Below are 25517 nucleotides of genomic sequence, written 5' to 3' on the forward strand. Positions count from 1 at the left end.
GTGTCCGGGTGTTCTCCATGGACCAGGGGAACTCGTTAAATCCTCCAGCCCTCCCTCCCTTCTGGCTGCCTGGAGAGGGCCGTGTGGGGCAGGGGGGACTGAGCCCTGCTGGGAGATGCAGCCAGCTTCCTGTGCTGGCCCTGGCCCTGGATGGCAGCTCTGTGACACGGAGTTACTGTCCTGCTGTCCCTGGGACCCGGAGCTTCCTCTTATTCACAGCTGCTGAGGAACTGAGCTCCAGGTTTAATGGTTTGTTTTGGCCTGAATGTTGCAAATATTCCAGGGATCCAGGGGGATGTGGGGATGTCCTGGGGGGTCAGGGAGTGACCCTGGTGCCAGGGGGATGTGGGGGGTCAGGGTGACCCACGTGTAGGCACTGCCCTCAGTGCTTCTGCCCTGCTTCCATCTCCCCATCACAGACAGATGGGCTCTTTCTCTGCCTAGAACATTTCTTCAAAAAAAGGGGGACCACAAGTGAGACAGCACTGCAAATATTTGCAGATTCAGAGCAGTTAAGCTCTGAAAAACTTCAGCTTGCAAAACATTTGCTGAAACGTGGCTTCTGCCCAGGCAGTGGTTGTTCCTCTGTAGGGAGGCTCTGCCCTCCCTCTTCCACCCCTGCTCCTGGCTGGATTGGCACTGGGGGAGCAGGTGAAGGATTTTTGTATCCAAAATTACTTTATTTAAAGCTTCAGGAACACTCGATTGTATTGTCAGTCGTATTTAGAACAACTACACAGAATGCTTGAGTTTAGGTTGGAGCTGGACGCTCCCACAGGAGGCACAGAGTCCCTGTGCTGGCTGCCCTGGCCATGCCAGGCCATGAAGGGCTCTGTCCCCTGCAGCCCCCCAGGTTAAAATGCTGTCCTTGCTGGGAGGGTCAGCCCATGGCCACCCTGAGCTGCAGCTCCAGGATCAGCACTAAAGGCTCCCATATGTTCCGAGCTGTTTGATGCATTAATTTCACGCTTTTGCTCCCGACACTGGAGAGGCACAGGATTTTGTTAAGCTGTTTAATTGCAGTAAATTTCTTTAGCAGACAGTATTTTACGAGCTGCAGAAATACCTGCAAGGCTTGAGCAGGGGCCAGCAGTCCCAGAGCCTGAAGGCAGTAAGTGTGTGCTGGAGCAGGGACTTCCACAAATTACAATTTCTACATCACAAAATCCTAACTTGGAACATGCTGCACTGGGCTGCCACCACACCTTGGCCACAGCCCCCTGCAGCCCTCTTGGAGCCCTGTGGGTCTGGAAGGGATCGACAAGGTCTCCCTGGAGTCTTTCATTGTGCATAAAGGGAAGGTGGCTCCCCTCCTGTCAGAGACCCCCCAGGGCAGGGAGGGTGCTGGGGATGACCCAGCCCCGGGCTGCTCCCAAAGGGGACAAGAGGAGAGGCCAGCCCCGGGCTGCCCCCAAAGCCCTGCTCTCCCCTTGCCTCTGCTCTGACATTTCCCCAAGCTCCCACCTGCATTCTGCAGCCTGGCACCACCTCTTCTCCATGCCACCCGCTGAGGCTGGCTGGTTTTTAACCCTGCCTGGGCTGGAAGGGATCCCCTTTTCCCCCAGAGCTCCCCAGGCAGGGAACAGAGGAGGGTTACCCCAAAACCCGGGTTCTGCTGAAAATCCCACCTGTGAAGTGCTCGTGTGTCCATGTGGGTCCCCAAACGCAGCAGGAGTGCCACCCTCGGGGGCTGGCAGAGAGCTCAGCCCTCTGTGCACCTCAGCCCCTGGCTCCTGTGGGACCCCAGCGTCCCCAGCAGGACCCCAGTGTCCCCAGTGCTCCCCACGCAGGGGCTGTGGCAGGGCTGCTGGTGGCACAGGGGGCACCCAGGGGTGGCTGTGCCCCACAAGGGGCTCTGTGCCACCCAGCTGTGCAGGCCCCCAGCTCACTGCTCAGCCCTGCACAGGTCCAGCTCCACCCAGTTCCCACCTCCATTATTCCAACAGGAGTGAGTTACTCCAACACCCACCAAGCGGGCAGGCCTTGAGGAGAGCCAGGGGCTGCTGAGCAGAACGAGCCCCAGCAGCTGTGAGCTCCCTGGACTCTCACCTCAGCCAGAAAACATTCCAGCTCTCTGGCAGATCACCAGGACACCCAGGATAACAGGGCAGACTGGGCACAGACCTCTGCCAGCCTGCACTGCCTGAGGCTTTCAGGAAGCAGCATGACTCGATGGAGGGAACAGTTAACACCTGCAGGGACTCAGTGCCACCCCCTGGGACAGTGCCACCGGCAGAGCTGTGGGACAGGGAGCAGGGCACAGCCCAGGGCAAGGGGCTCCCAGGGAAGGCACAGCTGCCTGGCACCTGGGAGGGTCACTGAGGTACTGCAGGGAAAAAGTGACATTGCAGCATCTCAGGGAAACACACACACACACACACACACACACACACACACACACACACTCTGCCCCTAAAACAGCTGATAAAGCTGTTTTCTACAAAATTCTTTACATTTCAGTTCTGGGGTAACAGCTCCACAGGCTGAGTCAGCCACTGACCAGGCAGAGCCTGCCCTGCCCCTCTCACCAGGGTGAGCCCCTTGCCCTGTGTGCCCACTCCTTGGTTTTTTTGTTGCACAGGACAAAGCCCCAGCTGTGTGTGGCTGCAATTTTATACCATTGCCTTTCAGCAAGTTGATCAAATTCCTCAAACCCACTGCCTTGGCACAGTGGCAGCAGCCTGTTAGCCTAATTCCAGTCAGGATTTAAAAACCACAAACACCCCTTGTTTTTGACCACAACTGTAGGTTTAGTATGCCAGAAGTTACTGTTGAGATGTGTTATTTCCAAAAGGCCATTGCAAGATCTTAGTCATAAGAAGGTTGGACAGACTTGACAAAAGCCAGCAGAGCTCAGCCCCTCCTTTCCTTTCCTTTCCAGCTCCTCCTGGCAGGTACATGTGGGCACAAGAGCTCCCTGGCAGATCCAAGAGGACCCCAAGGAAACACTTTCCTCACGCTGGGCTGGGTGCATGGGCACATGGAGTTGCTTGCAAGTGAATAGTTGGACTCTTAAATTTAGTAACCTTCCCCTTGTGCTGTTTCCAAAAGCCCCCAGTCCTGGTGGGAGCCCCGCTGGCCCTGCTCAGACCCTGCTCTGGCTGCAGGTGCTGCACAGCAGGCTGGCATTGGCCAGGGTGAAGGGTTTGCCCGTCAGCAGCGTCTCGCACTCCAGGCAGGCAAAGTGCTTGTGGTGCCAGGCCAGCCCTTCCACCTGCTGGTAGTCCTCTGAGAAGATGATCTATGGGACAGACAGACACACAACTGCTCATTTCCACCACCCCACCAAGCTGGAGCGTGGCAGGAGCAGGGAGAGCCACCCACCCCTCCCACCAAGCCCATCAGCTGTGGAGCTCAGGAATGGGTACACAGGATAATCCCAGGATGGTCTGGGCTGGAAGGGACCTGTAAAGGCCACCTTGTGCCACCCCCCTGCCTGGGGCAGGGACACCATCCCCTGGCCCAGGCTGCTCAGAAACCCTGACTGAGCCTGGCACTGGCAGAAGCAGAGGGCCACTGGTGGTTCCCACCCTGGCACAGGGGTCCCAGGGCTCTGGTCACTCCCAGCCTGGCACAGGGGTCCCAGGGCTCTGGTCACTCCCAGCCTGGCACAGGGGTCCCAGGGCTCTGATCATTCCCCACCCTGGCACAGGGGTCCCAGGGCTCTGGTCATTCCCAGCCTGGCACAGGGGGTCCCAGGGGCTCTGATCACTGCCCACCCTGGCACAGGGGTCCCAGGGCTCTGGTCATTCCCAGCCTGACACAGGGGTCCCAGCTCCTACCTCGTCGCAGCCGGCGCAGCGGGGCCGGAGGCTCTCACAGTAGTGGCGCCCACACCAGGCGGCCCCGCTCTTCCAGAAGTAGATGAGGTCGACGAGGGGCTCTCTGCATCGGCAGCACACGAAGCAGGCGGGGTGCCACTGGCGGGAGTAGCCGGCGCGCTCGGCGAACACCACGGGGCAGTCCCCGGGCAGCGGCTGCCGGCAGGACTCGCAGCGCTGCACGGGAGGGGCGGCGGTCAGCGGGACGGGCAGGGGGGGCTCCTCAGGGGCCTGTGGGACCCTCCCAAACTAAAACCTCCACCGAAATCCAAAGGCTCTCAAAGAAGAAGTTAAGAATTTCTATAGGTCAGGAGTGCAGCACGTCAGAGATGTAAATTTGAAAAGAGATCAGGAACTTTGGTCTTCTCTCACTGTTTTCTTTCTGTGCCTAACTCAGCTGTCACTCCACAGCCTGCAGCAAGCGTTTTCTATTTCTAACAGGCCAAAGAGCCAGAATTAGATGTGATTAATCTCAAGATTAATGGCATCCTTGCACATTACACACCAGACCAACTAGGTCTGCTCTTTATCTGTGCCTGCTGAGCAGTCCTGTGATTAGTGAAGAGCCAGCCTTAAAGCTCCACTCAGAGGCTGGCAGGATGTTCCAGCTCCCACTGAAGCTGGGAGCAGCCTGTCTGTCACACGGGCTGTGCCCCATCAGAGCCTTGGCACAGCAGTGTCCCCTCCAGATGGCACAGGGGCAGGGACTGGCAATGGCCCTGTCACCAGATGACAATTTACAAACACCCCATCACACCCAGGGCACTGCACCCATCACACCCAGGGCTCTGCCCCCATCACACCCAGGGCTCTGCCCCCACCAGACCCAGGGCTCTGCCCCCATCACACCCAGGGCACTGCCCCCATCACACCCAGGGCTCTGCACCCATCACATGCAGGGCACTGCACCCATCACACCCAGGGCACTGCACCCATCACACCCAGGGCTCTGCCCCCATCAGACCCAGGGCTCTGCACCCATCACACCCAGGGCACTGCACCCATCACACCCAGGGCTCTGCCCCCATCACACCCAGGGCTCTGCCCCCATCAGACCCAGGGCTCTGCACCCATCACACCCAGGGCTCTGCCCCCATCACACCCAGGGCTCTGCACCCATCAGACCCAGGGCTCTGCCCCCATCACACCCAGGGCTCTGCCCCCATCACACCCAGGGCACTGCACCCATCACACCCAGGGCTCTGCCCCCATCACACCCAGGGCACTGCCCCATCACACCCAGGGCTCTGCACCCATCACACCCAGGGCTCTGCACCCATCACACCCAGGGCTCTGCCCCCATCACACCCAGGGCTCTGCCCCATCACACCCAGGGCTCTGCCCCCATCACACCCAGGGCTCTGCCCCCATCACACCCAGGGCTCTGCCCCATCACACCCAGGGCACTGCCCATCAACAGCTCCCCCATCACACCCAGGGCTCTGCACCCATCACACCCAGGGCACTGCCCATCACCAGGGCTCTGCCCCATCACACCCAGGGCTCTGCACCCATCACACCCAGGGCTCTGCACCATCACACCCAGGGCACTGCACCCATCACACCAGGGCTCTGCCCCCATCACACCCAGGGCTCTGCCCCCATCACACCCAGGCACTGCACCCATCAGACCAGGGCACTGCACCCATCACACCCAGGGCCTGCCCCCATCAGACCCAGGGCTCTGCCCCCATCACACCCAGGGCACTGCACCCATCACACCCAGGGCTCTGCCCCCATCACACCCAGGGCTCTGCCCCATCACACCAGGGCTCTGCCCCATCACACCCAGGGCTCTGCACCCATCACACCCAGGGCTCTGCACCCATCACACCCAGGGCTCTGCCCCCATCACACCCAGGGCACTGCACCCATCACACCCAGGGCACTGCACCCATCAGACCCAGGGCACTGCACCCATCACACCCAGGGCTCTGCCCCCATCAGACCCAGGGCTCTGCCCCATCACACCCAGGGCTCTGCACTCCCATCCATCAACCCAGGGCATGCACCCATCACACCCAGGGCATGCACCCATCACCCAGGGCACTGCCCCATCACACCCAGGGCACTGCACCCCATCACACACCAGGCACTGCACCCATCACCCAGGCTGCACCCATCAGACCCAGGGCTCTGCACCCATCACACCCAGGGCTCTGCACCCATCAGACCCAGGGCTCTGCCCACCCAGGGCTGCACCTCAGACCCAGGGCTCTGCCCCCATCACACCCAGGGCTCTGCCCATCACCCAGGGCAGCCCACACCCAGGGCTCGCTCCACACCCAGGTGCCCCCATCACACCCAGGGCACTGCACCCATCACACCCAGGGCTCTGCCCCCATCACACCCAGGGCATTGCACCCATCACACCCAGGGCACTGCACCCATCAGACCCAACCCAGGCCTTTTCCCTACGCCTCCCTGAGGCACCAGAGCTGGGGTCAGCCCAGAGCCAGACGCTGCAGCTGCCTCTGCTCTGCCAGCCCCAAGAGGCCACAGCCCCAGCAGCCCAGCCCTGCTTATCTTGCAGGATCCAAAGCAAGAACAAACACTGCAGTTTCCAACCCTGAGCTCAAGTTTCTTGCCAGCCAGAACTGTTAAAAAAACAACTTATTTTGCTGTTTCTTTCTATGGAAATTATTCTCAGGGAAAATCTATTCACAGGGTTTTTCCCAAGCATTGTATAACCTCCACATCCTGCTATTTACACACTACAAAGAGGTGATCCTTCAAATTTGAGGTGGGATTGCAGCTTGGTGCTCCTACATCTCCATCATGCAGGCAGAGGAGTGAATACTTTATTAGCTGAATTACCAGAGGTGTTGGCTAAAAAAGTGTCCTGTTCTCTTAAGCTTTCCCATCCTGCTCATCCCCAGCTCCTGCTCTGCAGTGCCAGCTCCCAGGGAAGGAGCTCCCAGTCACCACCAGCACTCTGAGCACTCCCTGCATTGCTGGCCTCAAGCTTTTGGGAACAATGATTAATTTGGATCAATTGCCTCAGGATTTGCTTTGATTCCAGGGCAGGAATCAAACCTTGTAACACCAGAGGAGTCCCCAGTTGTGGGGGGTGAGGGTTCTGTGCTCTGTGAGAGCACTCATCCCGTGGGACAGACTTGCAGCAGGGATGTGGAGGCAGACGAGGTCAGTGGCCAGCAGGGCCAGTGGCCCCAGTCCTCCCTGGGCCTGCCAAGCCCTGGGCTGCACAGCGTGGCTGTCCCAGAGGATCTGCCACTGCTGTGAAAGCTGCTCCATTTTTCAGCTGGTGCCTTGAGAGAAATGATGCTTCAAACTAAGGAGAATAACATCACAGTTATGTATTTATTTATTTGAAAGGACAAACTCGCAGTTTAAGTAAATCTTCATTGCTAGGATGACTTATTGATATGTTTAAAGGAAACCTTCCTTTTTTGGCTACTTTTTATCTTAAAATTCAGTGTTTTGTTGCAGTAGTGAAAATCCTTACTGTGCCACTAGATTCAAAGTCAGCAGTATATTACCAGACCATGGCAGAGGGGAGACATTACCCAATATGGACTGAAATTGAAAACTGCTCTTTCATGTACAACCTCAGTGCAGGAATGGCAGGAAAGAATCTCCTCTTAAAAACACTTGGACACCATTTGCTTTTTCAGCTTTAAATCCTCTGCTGCAAGTCACCCTCACAAGGACCAGGACAAGGTATTTCCACTCACCATATTTTATGATAAGCATCTGCTCAGCAGCACTCCAGACAGCGCTGGGGGAATATAAATCTAAAAGGGTGTTGAGGAATCTCAGCCATTTCTCTGTGGAAATGTATTTGTATGCCCAGGGAGCCAGGGCAGCTGTTTCCATTTCCCCAGAGTGATTACAGCCCTGGGAACACTATCTCCATGTTCACAGCTCTGCTAACTGGACAGAGCCTTCACCTCCTGTCATCTGTGGTCTTCCTGGGTAAGAAGCCTACTTGGGAATATTGACTTGCATCACAGAATGGTGAAGGTTGGAAAAGACCTCAAAGATCATCAAGTTCAGCTTTCAACTGAAACACTACTGCTATCATCCAGGAACATGTCATGCCCAACCTTTCAACCTGCCAAGAACCCAGAGCTCAAACCAGCTCCCACAGTGAGAATTCCCTGACCAAAGGCTCAGCAAGGCCTTTGCTACAGAGAAAGGGAGATGAAGAAAAGGAGAACATCCCTCATCAGCCCTGCCAGCTGGACCCTTGTGCTCAGGGGCCCTCCAGGCTCTCACAGTGCTGCTCCAAAGCATTGTGATATGACCAAGCCTGCAGCAGGCATGCAGAATGCTCTGGGAGCAGGATGGGGACAAGGCACAGATCACCCTGCCTGCTGTGAGTTTTTGCCCCTTGAGCTGAGACCAAATATATTCCCAGTGGCTCCCCAAGCCCGGAGCAGCCCCAGCGCTCCCATCCCATGCCATGGCATCCCCTTATCCCATCCCATCCCATCCCATGCCATCCCATTATCCCATGCCAGCCCTCACTCACGTAGTTCCCGGCCGTGCTCTCCAGGGCCCCGTTGGGCGACTCGGGGGCTGTGCTGGGGTCGATGCTCTTCTCCTGGGGCTTCTCCTCCTCCTTCCCGCCGCCGCCCTGGCCCGGCAGTGCCACCTCCCCAACTCCCAGGGCCTCGGCCTTGTACCTCTTCACGAAGTCCTGCATGAGCTGCTGCTCGCCCTCAGCGAGGCCGCGGCACTGGGCCGGGTCCTGGTCGTGCAGCGGGAGCTGCCGTGCCAGCCGCCGCCGCCGCTGCAGGGCACCCTCCGTGCCCGCCACCGGCTGCAGCTCCTTGGGGACCAGCTCCATGTACTGCATGGCCTGCAGGGGACACACAGAACTGCATGGCCTGCAGGGGACACAGAACTGCACGGCCTGCAGGGGACACACAGAACTGCATGGCCTGCAGGGGACACGCAGAACTGCATGGCCTACAGGGGACACACGGGCCATGGCCTGCAGGGGACACACAGAACTGCATGGCCTACAGGGGACACACTGGCCATGGCCTGCAGGGGACACACAGAACTGCATGGCCTACAGGGGACACACAGAACTGCATGGCCTGCAGGGGACACACAGGCCAGGTACTGCAGGGGACACACAGAACTGCATGGCCTACAGGGGACACACAGAACTGCATGGCCTACAGGGGACACAGAACTGCATGGCCTACAGGGGACACACAGAACTGCATGGCCTACAGGGGACACACGGGCCATGGCCTGCAGGGGACACACAGGCCATGGCCTACAGGGGACACACGGGCCATGGCCTGCACAGGACACACAGAACTGCATGGCCTGCAGGGGACACACAGAACTGCATGGCCTGCACAGGACACACGGGCCATGGCCTGCAGGGGACACAGAACTGCATGGCCTACAGGGGACACACGGGCCATGGCCTGCAGGGGACACACAGAACTGCATGGCCTACAGGGGACACAGAACTGCATGGCCTGCAGGGGACACACAGAACTGCATGGCCTGCACAGGACACACGGGCCATGGCCTGCACGGCCTGCATGGACACACACTCCTGCTGCGGCAGGAGGCACAGCCTGCCCGGGACATGCTCTGCTTGTGCCGCAGAGCAGCAGCAGACAGTGCCCGAACCCTCCCTTCTCCCTCTGAAGGGTTTGCATCCCTGTGCAGAAGTAGAAAGCTGGACTGGCTTAGGTGCCAGGGGTAGCCAGGCTGTTATAAATCCTTTCACCCTCAGAAAACAGACTGGGTGTTTTATGGTGTTTTAGATTACCTTCTGATTGTTTGATTGTTTAAATACAAACCCCAGTTTGCCCAGGAAAGCAAAGCAGCACAGACAGACTTGCTTTGCACAAAAATCCCAGCACAGCCTCCCTCGCTGGCACTACTGTGACACTTTTCCATGAAATTTGATAACACAGCTGCTGAAAAGACTACAAACCCATAAACATCAAAACCCATGAGCAGCTCTCTATTGCCTTGTGCTGGGACAAGGAGAGCTGCAGGGAGTGAGTCACTGGCCACACTGAGCACCCCAGAGCCCACAGGGCTGTGTGCAGAGCAGCTCACCCTGAAAGACCATTGTTTATCAATTAATGAAACATCATAACACAGGAAAAATGCAGCTAGCAGCTGAGTCTGTGACACTGACCAGTTCCACCTGAGTGCTGATTTCACAGCAGAGGGAAGGTGTTTGGTCACCGATGCCCTGTGACACAGAAAGGAAATGCCCAGAAAGTGCCCAAAATGAAGGCTCTGACTTAACTGGCCACGGCCTGATCAGCAGAGCAAACCCCTCTCGGTCTCAGGCTGGGTTAGTGCCGGGGGCCACGGGGGCTGCACAGTTAACACTCCTGGCCTGAGCAGGGGAAGGGAGTTTCCCTCTCCGGCATTTTCCTATTGTAGTGTGAAGAGTGACAGGGCAGCCAGTTGGCTCCCTGCCATTCCCTGCTAGACCAGCATCCAGCTGCAGTAGATTTGCTTCTTACTGGGTCAGCACTTCAGAACTCCATCTTAAAAAACTTAGCAAAGAGATTTAACTGTTTGTGGTACACAGGCTGGTGCAGGCTGGGCTTTTCAACACAGAAATGCTTGCCCACTCTTCAGCACATCAGGAAAAACTTCCAAGTGCCTTCCACCTTGGCTCCTCTGAGCCAGAGAGCAGTACTGCCGGGCGGAATTCCTGACAGGAAATTGGGAACAGCAGCAGATAATGATTCAATGGGAGCAGGGCTTCTTCCCCACTCTTGGGCTGCAAGTTAAATCACTGCACACTGGGATATCAGACATCAACACCTGGGACGTTGTGCCCCTGGCAAAGGGGGGGTTGATGTCCAGTTTCCTGGGAAGGCTGTTGCCCTGTGGGAAAAGGGGGAGTTTGGGAAGAGCTGCTTGGAGAGCTGTGGGATGCTGGGCAGTGACCTGGTGCACAAATGGCTTTCACAGACGTGAGGAATCCTAAGAGGAATGAGGAGAAAGAGACAAGGATTCCCTGTCTGCTCCTCCCAGGCTCACACAGGCACTGCCCCACAAGTGGACAGGAAACAACTGATGCTGTGAGAACAGGACCACCAGGACAGCACGAGCTCCAGCAGAGCAGCAGCCTGGTGGGATCTCAGGGAGAAACCTCAATCCACTGATGTGCCAAGACTAATGAACATTTACAGCAGAGCAAGGGGCCAGCACGGGCACGTGGAGCCTTCTGGTCTGCTCCACCTCCAGGATCTCAATTCCCAAGGAAATGTCTGCGCTGAGACTGAGGAAAGCAAAGCCTCAAGGCTTTTTTAAAGGCTTACTTAAAGCCTGCTCAGGGCCAGGTTTCAGCATCTGCTCAGACAGGCAGTGAGATTTGACTCCCTGACCAAGGGAATGCTTGAAGTTATAATTGCAGATGTCAATAAAAATGTGTCCAGAGAAAAGATTAGGGTGAAAAAAATCCAACCTGACACCAAAAACTGCCATGAAGTATAAGAAGAAGTTGCTACATCTGCTGCTATCACTTATTGCTATGGCCAACGCTTCACTATGCTGCCTGAGTGCAGGCAATTTGGAGGAAGAGCATTTTAGTTTTCACTGCTCACCACTGGATCTTGGGGCTATTTTATGCTCTGTTCTTTTCACTGTCTCCAAGGACCTAAGTATCTGCTTCATGACTTCTGCAGGCACAGCTTCACAGGAATGCTCTGAACTTCCTCCTATTATTGACTGTCCAGTTCAGCAAAACAAGGTTAAAAGGCATCCCAAGTTTGCAGCCTGCCTTCAGGAGGAAACCCCTGGAGCCAGGCAGTTGTGCACTAACAGCTTTTTGGCCCAAGTCCCTTTGAAACCATCCCGAGAGTGGCTGACATCCAACACTTCTCCCCAAAGTTTGTCAAGCCGATCTGCAAGCCAGAATTTATCAAGGTTGTCTCCAAAGCTCCTGCTTGTTGTTTACTTGAACCAAGATATATTCCAGCCTGTCCAGGCACTATAAAGAGATCAAAGACTTTGCAAACCACGGAGGGCTCTGTACTCCTCCGCTCCCTGAGGCAGACCTGGGTTCCTGTTTCTCCCCGATAACTCCATTCCAGAGCAGAGCTCTGCTCCCAGCCCCCCTGGGTCCCCTTACCAGCTTCTGGGTGAGCCCGGGGGGGGCCCACTCGTAGGTGATGGTGTCGAAGGTGGGGTCCTTGCCCGAGATGTTGGGGTTGGTGACGATCATGCGGTTCCTCTTGTAGAGGCGGGCGCCGTCGCCGCCCTTGAGGCGCGTGGTGAGCGAGGCGTGCCTGGAGCCCGAGAGCAGGCGCCCGACCTTGCGGTCATCGTCCAGCTCCGAGCTCAGCCCGTGCTCCTCCTGGCTGCACTTGCACGACTTGCAGATCTTCCTGTGAAATCCCAGGAGAGCATCCAGGGTGTGAGCCAGGCTGAGGGGTGACAGCCTCTCCCCAGGGGCACACACAGCCTGGGCTCATGGCACGGACAAAAGGCTCAGGGTGGAATGGGTTGGGTTGGAGGGGCCTTAAATCCCACCCAGTGCCACCCCTGCCATGGCAGGGACACCTCCCACTGTCCCAGGTTGCTCCCAGCCCCAGTGTCCTAACTGGCCTTGGGCACTGCCAGGGATCCAGGGGCAGCCCCAGCTGCTCTGGGCACCCTGTACCAGGGCCTGCCCACCCTGCCAGGGAACAATTCCTCATTCCCAGTATCCCATCCATCCCTGCCCTCTGGCAGTGGGAAGCCATTCCCTGTGTCCTGGCAAAATCTGCTGCCTCCCAGCCATGGGCTGCTGCTTCCCCTGAGCTTTGGAAAACTCTTCAAGCATCACGAGATTGGAGATAATTCTCCTCACCAGATTCCAACAGACCAGCACCAGCCTTGCCTATTATGAATCTTTACATGCCATTAAAAAAGTGACTGCTGGAAGGAACTGATACTTAATTGCCTGTAATTTGAACGATAATAGGTATAAATCACACCGACAAGTGTCTAAGGACACTCTGGTGGCCAGCACTGCCATCAAACACTAATAGCAAAAGGGGCAAAGTAACTCTGACATAACCCTGAGGATTTCAGCAGGATCTTGGAGTAAGAATGAGTCCAACCAGCCTTTAATTGAGTCACTTTAAATAAATTTGTGCTTCCACCAAATGAGTGCTTTAAAGTTTGGATTTCACACAGCTGAGGTATCACAAATGGAGCTGAAGGCATCCAAGGCATTCCAGCTGCAGCAGCACAGCTGGACCACAGCCTCCCTGCCCCACCACCATGGGCCCAGCACCCTGGGGAGCTCCCCAGGAGCACAGAGGGGCCCAGTGTTTGTGAGGCAGCTCGGAGGGCAATAATTCTCTTTTAATTAGTGACATCTGGATGTCTGCATTCCATTTCACAGCCCCTTTGTTGTCCTGCTGGGGCAGGGAGCAGCCCCTGCCCTGAGCTGGGGACTGTCCTGGTGTGCTCCCACCAGCTGCTGCAATCAGGGCTATTTACCCGAATTTGTGGTTTTAAGAGGAAAAGCTGGGAATGAAGCATCAATAACGAGATGTTGTGTCAGCAGCAGGCCCCTTTCAGGCAGGATGCAGGCAGGACCAACGTTACCTCCAGGAGTGTGGCTCGAAGCCCGTGCACAGCCCTCTGCAGCGCAAGCAGGGCACGCCTCTTCCCACCTGCGGCTGGCTCCCCGACATCTGCAAAAGAGCAGGACACAGCTGGGACAGCACTGACAGCGCACTCTGCCCTTCACACAGTGATCCCTTCAGCCATCCCTTGTGTCCCAGGACACCTCAAATCTCCCAGCACCGTCTGACCATGTCCACGCAACCCTGCTGCAAGTTTATCTAAGGATGCTGCGGTGAAGGTTTTCCCTTCAAAGCGAGAGAGGGTGGAGGGGCTGGCACATCAAACCCAGGAACATGCCCACACACTGGGCAGCCAGCTTCACCTCCTCCACAGAGCCCCAGGTCTCATTTTGATCCCGTTTACAGAGTTCATGCACTGCACATGGAGCTGTGCAAGTCAGAAGGTCAGGCAGGACACCTGGAGGTGCACTGCTATAACCTGACGCTGAACTTGCTTTACTGCACCTTGGACCTCCTTGGTGTGTCTCCAAGTGTATTTTGGGAATGTGGTAGGTTTCTATGCCCCTGGCACTGGAATTTAGGGGTGGTTTTCAAAGTGAACAGGAAATACAGTGGGGAAATGCTCTGGGGAGCAGAGAGGGTGCTGGAGTGACATGGGGGGCTGTGGCTGTGCTGCACTTTTTGCTGCTCACTGAAAACAGACAAAAGTCACCCATCCTTGGGTGTTCACTGCTGCAGAGGCATCCTAACAACCTCACAACAGGACAAAGATGAGCAAAAACCCCCACCAGGAGCCATAACATTGGAAAACAAGCCTATTTCCTGCCTGCCCCATGGATTTATCAAACATGGCTTTCTGAGCGTGAGGAATGCAGCAGGGTACAGAGGGAGACAAAAACAAAGTGCTGCAGGAGGCACCAGGGCAAGGTGACACCACCAGACGCTGCATTTATCTCAGGCTGGATGTTTACACAGGAGCTGTCAGGCTCCTGCCTGAAAGCCATGCTTGTTCCCTGGAAAAATGAGCTGAGGGGAAACAGGGACAGTGCCAAGCCCAGCAGGAGCAATGGCAGCACCAGGGGAGCGCCACCCCAGCTCAGCAGCTCCGAGCCCCTGCAGTCAGGGATCAGAGCCCACAGCACACCCAGCACACCCCAGCCCCTCCAGCCCCAGGAGGCACGGGCAGGTGTCAGGGCTGGGCAGGTTCTGACCGCTGTGGCCATCACAGATTGCACTGCCCAGCAGGGCTTGTGGCACACACAGATCCCACAAGTCCCAGCCTTTCTGGGCCATGGATCAGGTTTTGGGAAAGGTCTTTATCTCTCTCGAGGCAGGAGCTTGTTCCAGGGACAGACTCATCAGGTGTACACACACACTGAGAGCCTCTCTGACTGACAGAACATCTGCCCTGGGAGGGACCCACAGGGATCCTCCTCCAGCTCCCTGGCCCAGGAGGGGCTCAGGGCTCAGCCCTGGCACTGCAGGGGTGAGGCTGTGGAGGTGCCCAGTGCTGGAACCTGCCCATGGCTCCAGTCCCTGCACTGCCACAGTCCTGCAGTGCAAGATCATGCCCAATTTAAATTACCCTTTGGCACCTTGCAGGAGGCTGGCCTTGCCAAAACCTATTTTCAAAGGGAGGGACCAAGAGCAGTGAAGGAACTGAGGCAAAGAGCAGATGCTGCCCCCCAGCAGGGATCCACGGGGCCCTTGGGCTGACCCAGGCTGTGCCCAGCAGCTCCAGGCTCTGAGTATCTGCTCAGGGCACAGCCAGTGATGATGCTGCAGTTCTTCTTCCTCCTGCTCCCTCCCACGTCCACCTGTCCTACCCCCAGCACCAGGCTCCTGCAAGGACCTGCAAGGACCTGGGCACCCTGAGCTCTCCTCTGATGCTCAAACTCGTGCTGCAGCTTTCAGGAGGAAAAGGTTATTTGATGGCACTCAGGAAAGATATTTCGCTTGCTCAGAAAACACGATGTTGCTAACAAGTACAAAGTTTTTATAAACAGTTGTTCTAGAAATGACCAGATGTTTGTCTGCCAGTTTTAAGGTGGATGACAGGCCTTTACATGCCTTTTTTCTTGCCCAGAACTACTAAGTCTCCACACTGGAGAAACCCAGCCCAAGGGGTAGGAAGTGGTCTGTTTCAGCTCCCTTTGCCCCAGGACTGCTGTTTTATTTCTGCCTCACCTTTCACCTGGAATTTTCATCTCAATTTTCACCTGCAGTTTGTCCAATAATTTGAAGCCAATAAAAAGACCTCTCACCCCCAGAGTTCACAAAAATACATCTCAAAAATTGCCTTAAGATCCCCAGATACCTGCCTCTAATATTCAAACAGAGGATGTTTGTGATTCTTCAGCCATGTGCCAGCTGTCCAGGACAGACAGACCCTGAGGATTCCCACAGACCACTCCCAACCCTGCCAGTTCTGGTGCCATGTGCCAGGTACCACAAACTGCTGGGGTTCAGCTGGCTCTGACCTTAGTGAGTCAAACGGGAGCTGAGCATCAGCAAGGGACTGCAAGTGGTGGTTTATCTAAAATACAAACATCTGGATTAAATCAACTCCTTTGGAAAAGGCTCATTCACTCAAGGGGAAAGGCACAGGGAGAAGAGTGGTCAGCAGCACAGGCAGCTCTCCGGACAAGCTGGCACTGGGAGCCCAGGGCAGTGCCAGGGCAGGAGCTCACAGCCCCAAGGGTGCCCAGGAAGCTCAGACCCTCGGGGCCAGCCCCTCTCGAGGCTCTGAAAGGCCAGGCAGGCTCTGTCTGGAGGACAGGGTTGCTCCTCACTCCTCCAGAAGCAGAGGGAGGGCTGAGCCACTCTCACTGCCGTTCCTGTGCAGGGCCAGACACAACAGGCGCCAGTGCCCGGTCACTGCACGTCCTGCCCAGGCACTGAGCTTCTCCTCACGCTCTGCTGCAACTCCTCACATCGGCATAAAAGGAGATTTCTTTGCAAAAATTATGCAAGACACTGCAAAAACCCCAAACCCGGTGAGATAATGTGGAACAAATGCTCTGACTAGCCCAGGCTCCACCTATGCCCAAGCCCATCCGAGAAGTGCAGCTGAACTTTGGCATCACCTTAACATAAAGGGTTTGGAGACATTTGTAATGCTTTAAAAAAGCACCAAAACCAGGCCTGTGTCAACAAACTGGCTGAAGAAAAGCAAATCCTCCTCACCAGGAGTAGATAGACACTCCTTGCACGATTTCTGTTTTGGCTTTCTGTGCCTCGCAGCATTCTTGCTGCTAGAAGACAGAAAGCAAGTCAGGGCAGAGGAAATTCTTGGGTAGTGAAATGATAGGAAATCAAGGCTGTTCTACCCACAAAAACATTGCTGAGCAGTGTCAGGAGCACACCAGTAATGCCACGGGTTGCTGTTACGCCGGCCAAAGGCACAGCCATGGGTCACTGGAAAATGGAGAGCCTGCAGTGACAAGTGACAAGGAAAGAACCCAAACACGGCTCCAGCTTGGTTCAGAGCTTGAGGACTCCTCTGGAAAGAAGCACTGAGCTTCCCTGGCAGGTCTGGTGAGATGGACTGCTGGCCAGGAGCTCTGAGCAGGTCAGGCTCCAGCTGCACAGCCTGCTCTGTCTGCTGCTCAGCTGAGACTCCACGGGGGTCTTTGCTCTGTCACCTTCTGGCCAGCCCAGCACACCTTGGCCAAGGACCTTTGCCAAAGGCTCTGCTGAAACCAGTTTGACAGCTGGGTTTGCTGCCAGGGACTGTCCCCAGGGGCAGCAGAACCTGTAGAACTCAGGCCTGAAATCACGTTCAGATTTCAGCAAGCTTGGCCAGCGTGGTGGTTGGTCCAGGACCATGGAGGACCAGCACACTGTCCCCCCAGGGGCAGCAGGGGACAGGCAGGACTCGGCTCTCTCTGAGTGCTGTGCTCGGGGCCAGCAGAGCATGTGTGACACCAGGGTGGATCCACGGGCAGGGTGAAGGGTGTCCCATGGCAGTCATCCCTCCTGGCACTGCTGCCTGAGTCACCCACGGCTCTCCAGCCCCCAGAAGGGCTTTGGGGACACAGTGCCATAGCCACAGGCCCAGGAGGGGCTGGCAAAGGGAGGCCCTCCTGCTTCCACAGAGGCTTCTGGATCCCGAAAGCATTTATTGCACAACACCCTATTTGGAGACCGAAAACGGTGCTGGAGACACGTAACTACCTCAAGTATGTTTTCCCCTCCTTTTTAGGGAGGGAAGAGGAAAAGCTGGTTTCCAAAAAGTGACTCCAAGTTCACAACAACCCTTCAGAGCCGAGGTCCTCGTTTCACCTCTCCCCACAGCCAGTGCTCCCCAGTGGCCACGACAGGCTCCATCCAAACCTTCCCTGCAGCATCAGACACCCTACCCTCCATCCCAGCCGTGGCAGGACAGAGCTCCAGGGAGGCTGAGCGACCTCCAGAACCCTCTGGGGGGTTCCTCCAGCTGCAGTGAGTTTTGAAGATTTACAGCTAAGTCTGAACTAGACCCATGAACAAAGGAACGGGGAAAAGCCACACAATACTCACATGGGTGGGACCAGTCTGCTCAGCACAATTGCTGAGGGATAGGATGGATAGCAGATCATTTGTTGTCATTACTTGACTATAATGGAGCTAAGCTTGCATAATAACAGTGGGCTAGCTCAAACTTCCTTAAGGGCTTGGGGCCAGCTCAAACTTCCTGATGGATTTCAAGTAACTGGAGGGTGCAAGGCTTTACATCCAAGGGGAATGCTGCATGCTCCAGTTCACATGTTGGCCACTTGGCCAAACTCTTCCCTTTCTGCTGATGACCAGCAAACAGAAGGGTTGGGGTTGCAAGGGACCTTAAAGCTCAACATCCCCCTTGACTGCACCCAGCATCTGGTGAGGTCCAGCTCAGGAACCACTGCCCAGGCCTGGCACAGAACAGCCCAAAACGTCCCCTGAAGCAGAGGCAGCTCAGGTGGGACACTTGGGGCTGTTCTGGATTTCAGGAGAGGCTCCTTGACAGCAGCTGCAAGGGGAATAAGTGTGAGCAAGGTAAGCAGCTGCCCTCAGAAGTGCATTAACCAATGAACACATTCACTACTGCAGTTCTGCGAACAGCAAAGGGATGTTTTGATTTATTTTCTTCTCATTTTCATAGAAAACATCCATTGTAATCATGACCTGCAAGCAATTTGTTTCCCTGCCAGATTCCAAGCAAGCGTTATCCCAATTACCACACTCACAGGAAAAAAATCCCCTTACGAAAGGCTGTCTTTCATCCCAAAGCCTCTCTATTGGATTTATTTCAGGCATCAATGAATGGGTTGATATCATCTGGAATACTGGAAGCACTTATTGTATTAAACTTTGCAAAGTAAGAAGTTTGCTGCCTTTTATTTTGGCAACATAAAGAGCAGGTAAAGGCACTGATAATGAAGGAAACTATTTCAATGGAGCTGCCAGATCCCAACCCACAGGATGACAGAGCTCCAACAGCCAGGGCCTCTGCAAATAGCTCCCTCTTCCAAGAGCACATAGCTGGCAGCATTCCTTTCTTCACTAACAATGTGTGAATTAATGATAAGAGAAGGGCAAATGCTGAAAAATCAGATTTTTTCACAGAGCCAGACAGTGCTTCAGATACTTGGACTTAATTATAAACCCAAACCAAGATGTGAGGAAGTGTCTGGAATGGGAAGAACCCCCCAAAGTTAATGAAACAGCAGATGTGCTGAGTTCCAGAGCACTCAGGTAAGGGTCTCAGGGTGATCTCCAGTTACCTGCCCAGAACCAGCTGGGTCCTCCCCATCTCCCACATGAGAAGAAGGTTCTGGATGCCATTGGGAATGGGGGGCTCTCAGGACACTGACAGGATGCACTGACAGGAGCTGCTTCCATCAAATCTCCGGAAAACAACTGATTTAGGGCTAAATACCTTCTCAGCAGTAGGAGAAGGATCTTTGGGAGGAAACAGGAGGAAGCTGAAGGTGGCACGAGGGCAGGGCCATGCCTGGGCCCCCCAGCCCTGTCCCTCACCTTCCTGCACTGCAGCCTCTCTGTAGCAGCCCCAAGCTTCACAATCTCAGCCCAGGCTGGAAAACAAAGTGAGGTGGTTTGGAGCAACACGTGGGCAGGTCTTCAGAAGGAGCACACGAACAAGTCCAAGTGAATCTTGTGGCTGCTGATGCCCTGAAGCCAAGGCAGAAGCTGAGGGACTGTGCCACCCCAAATATTGGCAAGACACAGGCAACCATCGGGATGCTGTGGAGAGAATTCACCTTGCTGTGCCCATCTGACAAGGCCAAGCCATGGAGTCAGTGCTGGGAGCAGGTGAGAGGGTGCAAGTGTGGGGAATCAGCCTGGTACCAGCATTAGGAAACTCCAGCTCTCCAAAAACTGCAAACAGCTGCCTGGAAATATTCCCCTTTCTCTGAGCCCCATCTCTAAATGGATTAGTAGCTCCAAGATGGGACATCTGAGTACTGCCTTTCCTGAATGGCTGAAATACACTATTTCCTCCTCTAAAAAAAGGAGAAAAACCCCAGCCTAAGCAAATACTCCAGACACTGCCTCTCTGCAGGACCAGAGGGATTTTGTCAATTGTAAATTGCATTTCATTGGGCTCTGCTTAGCTCTGAGTCCAAGTCCCAAAATAAGGTCTTTAGCCCCTGTGCTGCTTTATGGTTCCATGTCTATAAATACTTGCCCAGAGCAGGTTTCTCCATTAAGATCCACATCTGCTTCCTCCCCTGGGCTCCAGCACAAGGACACTGCTCTGGGAGCAGGGATCAGTGCCCTGAGGACAAACCAGCCTTCAGGGCAGCCACAGCCACCTCTCCAAGTGTGACCTGTCCCCACAGCCATGTGTGGCCCGTCCCCAGCCCTGGGACCAAGCTCCTCATGCCCCAGGGTGGCTCTGCAGAGACAGTGCCAGCTCTGTAATGAAGCTGAGCTTCTGCAGACCAGAAACCACGGGCATGAGAACTCTGCAATGGCCAAGCCACTCCTGGGATGGAACTGCTCAAGGTGAGGTGCTCCAGCCCCCCAGAGCTGAGAGGAAGCTGGTTTCTGCAGCCCTGACAGGGGCACACAGCGGAGCAGCAGCACCTCTGGGGGACTCAGGCACAGCCTCCACGGCCCCTCACTCAGCATCCTCATCCCCAGCCACCCAAACTGCTCACAGAGCTCTGGGATAACAGAGGCTTCTCAGATGTGTCCCAGAGAGGGCTCTGGGCAGAACCCCTGTCATCTGGGAGCTGAGCATCCTTCCCACAGAGCCAGGCCCCTGCTGGCTGTGGGAGCAGCTCGGGGCTCAGCCCAGACACCCTGCCCACCCTGACCAAGGCACCCACGTTATGAAACCGTCAGTGACAAAGCTGAGTTTCCAACTGGGATGAAAAGTTTTGAAAAGCTCCCAGGTTTTGGACTTTACCAATGCAAGCTGCCAGTCCCAAGCAGCACTCCCATCCCCATCTGCACACACCTGCAGAGGGCTCTTCAAGCATCCGGTATTTGCTGACAAAGAGGGAGCTCCTGCCTCTCCCTCAGGCAGGAAGACCCCCAGACCATACCCTGGAGCCCATTCAGCCCCACCACAGCAGCCCTTCTCTGCTGTCCTGCAGGATGCTTCTCATGTTTGCCAGTCCCATGTGAAGAACTGAAGAAAGAAAAAGTTAAAGAACCAAAATTTGTATTAACTGAGTAAACGTTAGCTTGGCTTAGATGGGTGCTCTCAGCTTGGTGGGTTATTTTGTTCTGACAAGAAGGGACAGAGTTTAGTGAGAACAGTACACAAGCCCCGAGGCTGCCTGGCCAGCTGGGCCCGCTCCAGCCCTCACGCCGTGCCAGCCATCGCCTTCTCCCTGCTCGGAGCTCTAACTCTCCACTCAGAATTTAATCTAAACAAGCCCTGTGCCAAACAGAATGCCGTCCCACTCATGCTGCTTTAATTTCCTCAGAAAGAATCCCAGAATACTCTAGGCAAGACATCAACAATAATTAAACCCAACAGTGATTGAAAATCAAATTTTCGGGGCCTCGCAACAAGCTCTAATGAGTTCCAGACTTGCCTTCCCCGACTTGCTCAGACTGGCTGTGTGACACTGCCAAGCTAAATTAAAATTTGACAGTATTCCACACCGTGCCCAGAAAAAGTGCCCGCCTTAGGATTCAGGAAATGAAACAGCCGTCTGCTGCAGAGACACCCGCTTATGTTGGGACGTCGATTATTCAGACACTGATACAGCGTCTGCATTATTCTTTTTCCTTGTTTTCATGATGCCATTTCATATCCCTTCTGAAGTACAGACTAGCTGGCATGTCTTTTTTCATCCTGCAGTGTTCAGGTGAGAGGAGACAGGCAGCTGGGCAGCAGAGCTGTGCGGAGCCTGGGCATCCCCCTGCCCACAGCACCCCTGGGAGGGTCCCCAGCAGAACTGCAGCTCCACTGCCCTCTGTGCCACTGCCTCCGATTTAAGTGACATTAAAGGTGACATCCTGTCCTTTGCTCTTCCCCCAACGGGAGCTGAGCATCCAGCTGCACATTTTGGGAAGTTCTGATGCCTTCTGCATTCGCAGTCCTTTTTGGGGTGCACTGTGAGCCCTCCCTGCTGCATCCTCTGCAGGTGATGCTTGAGAACCTCCTGGGAGATGGCTCCAGTGCAGAAACAGCTTTGCCAGGGCTTATCCCTGGGATAAGGATTTGCTCAGCCCTCCCTGCTGTCCAAATCCAGCCCTGCTCCTGCACTCCCCCCCAAGGGACCCCCAGCCTGGGGATGCTGGCAGAGCTCAGCCCCATTCAGAGCCCCCTTGTCCAGACAAGGCAGGGATTGAGCTGCTGGCAGGGCCAGCCTGACCACAGCCCAGCAGCAGCCACGAGAAAAAGGCTCCGTTTTCACTCCTGTGGGATCCATTCTCCCTCAGTGCCTGGCAGGAGCTTCCCAAGGGCTCCAGCTGGCACCCAAAGGTGCCCTCCCCATGGCAGCCAGGAGCCCGTGGACATGCCTGAGGTGCCAGCAGCAGGGACCTGCTGGGAGAGGACATTGCTCTGGGTCTGGGATGACACACCAGGAGGTGCCTCCAGCAGGTCCCACCAAGCCCTGGCCAGTGCACAGGGAGAAAAGGAGGAATCCTGAATGCCTCAGTGCCACCTCAAAGCAGCGTGTATCTCAGGAGAGCAGGGCAGGGGGATGCTGAGGAGCACAGCCCAGCTTCTGTGGGTCACCCAGAGAGCAGCTCCTGCTGCCAAACACCAGCCTCTGCCCTGCTGCCCTGCAAGAAGAGCCAGTTCACAGTAACACCGGCTAAAGTTTTCCTTGGGATCAGAGTGGCTCAGCTCAAGCCCAGCGGGACAGAAGGTGCTACACCTCGGCAACAGCCAGGCTGACCTGCCCAGCCTGACAGGCAGGGTGGGCCCCAAGGCCAGCACTGCCCAAAAACGCCATGGCAGAGGGAAGCAACCCCCAAAGGGCAGGGTCTGAGGTGCCTCAGGGCACACCCTGGCACTGCCCAGGGAGATGGGATCACAGCAGGCTGACACGGGCTGCTGAACTCATCCCCGAACCACGCGGGGACAAAGGTGCAGAGAGGAAGGTCACGGGAGCAGCTGCTGCCATTCCACACGCTTCGATCGGGCAGCCAGAATCCCTTCCTGGAGCCCAGTGCCATGGCAGCAGGACACTGCGGGAAGGGCGGGCATCTCTTGGAGCCAACGCTCTCCAGAGGGACCAGAAGGGGACAAGCGACTCCCGCCCTCCCGCCGAGAGCAGCTCAGCGCAGCTGTGCCGCACACGAGTTCACTGGCACAGCAAACAGCTGCTCTGCCAGCAGACCCTGCGATGGAGAGACTTCTGCTCTCAACTGAGCACCAGGCAGGCACAGAGCGGCTCTGGGTGCCCCTGGAAGGGCAGGGAGGAGGGCAGAGCCATGGGCACCGTGGCCCGGCTCGCAGCGTGCCCGGCCGCCGCTCCCGGGCGGGCTGCGAGGCAGGAAAGCCGGAGATGAGGGGGACCGGGAAATAACCCCGGCTTCCTCCGCCCTGCCGGGCGGCTCCGGGAGCGGGGATCGCTCCCGCCTGGCCCCGGGACAGGGATAGGATCGCTCCCGCCGGGCCCGGGCTGTCCCGGGATCGGGATCGCTCCCGGTGTCCTCTGGGCTGTCCCGGGACAGGGATCGGGATCGCTCCCGCCGTGCCCGGGCTGTCCCGGGATCGGGATGGGGATGGTTCCCGCTGTCCCGGGGCTGTCCCCCCCGGGGCTGTCCCGGCACGAGGATCAGGATGGTTCCCGCTGTCCCCCCGGGGCTGTCCCGGCACGGGGATCGGGATGGTTCCCGCTGTCCCCCCGGGGCTGTCCCGGCACGGGGATCGGGATGGTTCCCGCTGTCCCCCCGGCACGGGGATCGGGATGGCTCACGCTGTCCCGGGGCTGTCCCCGGGGCTGTCCCGGGGCTGTCCCTCGGTCCCCCCATCACGCACTCACCTCCGCACGCTCCGCTGCTCCGGCGCCGCCGCCGCTCGCGCTGCCCGAGCGCCGCCTTTCATTGGCGCGCGCGGCGGCCGAGAGCCGCTCTCAGCCAATCCGAGCCCGCCCCGAAACTTTCCTGGCCAATGGAGAGTGGGGGAGCGCGGGGGGGGGGGGGGGGGGGCGTGTCCGCGGCGGGGAGAGCGGGACAGGGAAAGGGGACGGGGATGGGACAGGGACAGGGACAGGGATGGGGATGGGGATGGGGATGGGGATGGGGATGGGGATGGGGATGGGGATGGGGATGGGGATGGGGATGGGACAGGGACCGGGACGGGGATGGGGACGGGGACGGGGATGGGGACGGGGATGGGGATGGGGATGGGGACGTGGACGGGGATGGGGATGGGGATGGACAGGGACGGGTGATGTGGACGGGGATGGGGATGGGGATGGTGATGGGAACAGGGACGGGACAGGGACGGGGATGGGGATGGGGATGGGGATGGGGATGGGGATGGGACAGGGACCGGGACGGGGATGGGGATGAGGAAAATAGTCTCAGAGAGGGCACGGGGAGATGGGGCATTGGGGAAGAATTGTTCCCTGGCAGGGTGGGCAGCCCCGGGACAGGGTGCCCAGAGCAGCTGTGGTGCCCCTGGATCCCTGGCAGTGCCCAAGGCCAGGTTGGACATTGAGGCTCGAGCAGCCTGGGACAGTGGGAAGTGTCCGTTCCCACACCAGGAAGGATGGAACTGAGTAAAGATCGTCCTGTTCAATAATCAAACCATTCTGGGATTCTGTGCTCGGACAGCACAGTCCCTGGGGTGTAAAAAAGAGGGCAAAAAAGAACGGAATTGGTAAAAGTTCCTGCCCCAAAGCCGCAGTGCCAGAAAGGGCTGCGGGCAGGGATGGGGCTGATGGTTTGGGGGTCCCCAAGCACTGTGCAGCCCCTGGCTGGGGTGGGGCGAGCTGGCAGCTCTCCAGCCAAGCTGCCTGTTGTGGCTGGCCTGGGGCTGTCCCTTTGTCCCCTGTCCCTCTGTCCCTCTGTTCTACCACGCTCCCACCCCAGGCATGGCTGACACAGAGCACAGGGAAATGGGTTTCTGAATCAGACAGGAATGTGCTGGGGCAGTTTATCACAGCAGACAGACACGGAATGTTTTTAGCAGAAGAAACTGTCCAAAACCATGTTTCTCTTGTTATTTCAATGGATTTTGAGCACTGAATGACAATCTATTGCCTTTTGTATTTTTTTTTTTTTTACATGGATTGGTGAGGTCTTTACTGCTTTAGCAAACATTCCTGCCTGCTCCAACAAACATTCCTGCCTGCCCCTGCTGAGGCCAGGAGGTCCAGCACAAAGCCCCTTTGTGCAGGTGAGGGAGGGAGGGCTCCACATGCTCCTGCTCCCTCCCCTGGTTCCCAGTTCCCACTGATCCCAGCCATTCTCCCTTCCTCCTTGTGCCTGAGCCCAGGAGAAACCCTGAAATAACAGAAACCAGGGTCCAGCTGCCTGCTGTGATCTGTGATCCAGGAGCACAACCCCAGCTCAGAGCTGGCTCCTTAGAGCTGCAATCTGAAACAGAAATCCTGAACTCTCCTTGATTTGACTTCTCCCTTGTTGGGACATTTTTTCCTGAAGTTTCTCGCAGCATTCCTGCAGAGAAGGGGAACAGGGAAACCGACCTCCCAGGGCCACGTGGAGCTGGAGATGCTTTTCCAAA

General features: G+C 56.5%; 1 protein-coding gene across 1 annotated transcript; it reads right to left on the reverse strand.

Moving 5' to 3' along the window:
- Positions 1-2726: 2726 nt before the first annotated feature.
- On the reverse strand, positions 2727-23868 carry LMCD1 (LIM and cysteine rich domains 1). Its single transcript, XM_050979241.1, has 6 exons — positions 23809-23868; positions 13386-13474; positions 11920-12175; positions 8317-8646; positions 3783-3998; positions 2727-3241 (listed from the first exon to the last, which is right to left on the reverse strand). Exons 2-6 carry the CDS (start codon positions 13472-13474, stop codon positions 3086-3088), a joined length of 1047 nt encoding a protein of 348 aa, XP_050835198.1. The 5' UTR covers positions 23809-23868; the 3' UTR covers positions 2727-3085.
- Positions 23869-25517: the final 1649 nt, after the last annotated feature.

The sequence above is a fragment of the Serinus canaria genome, chromosome 12, assembly GCF_022539315.1.
Source record: "Serinus canaria isolate serCan28SL12 chromosome 12, serCan2020, whole genome shotgun sequence".
Lineage (NCBI taxonomy): Eukaryota > Metazoa > Chordata > Aves > Passeriformes > Fringillidae > Serinus > Serinus canaria.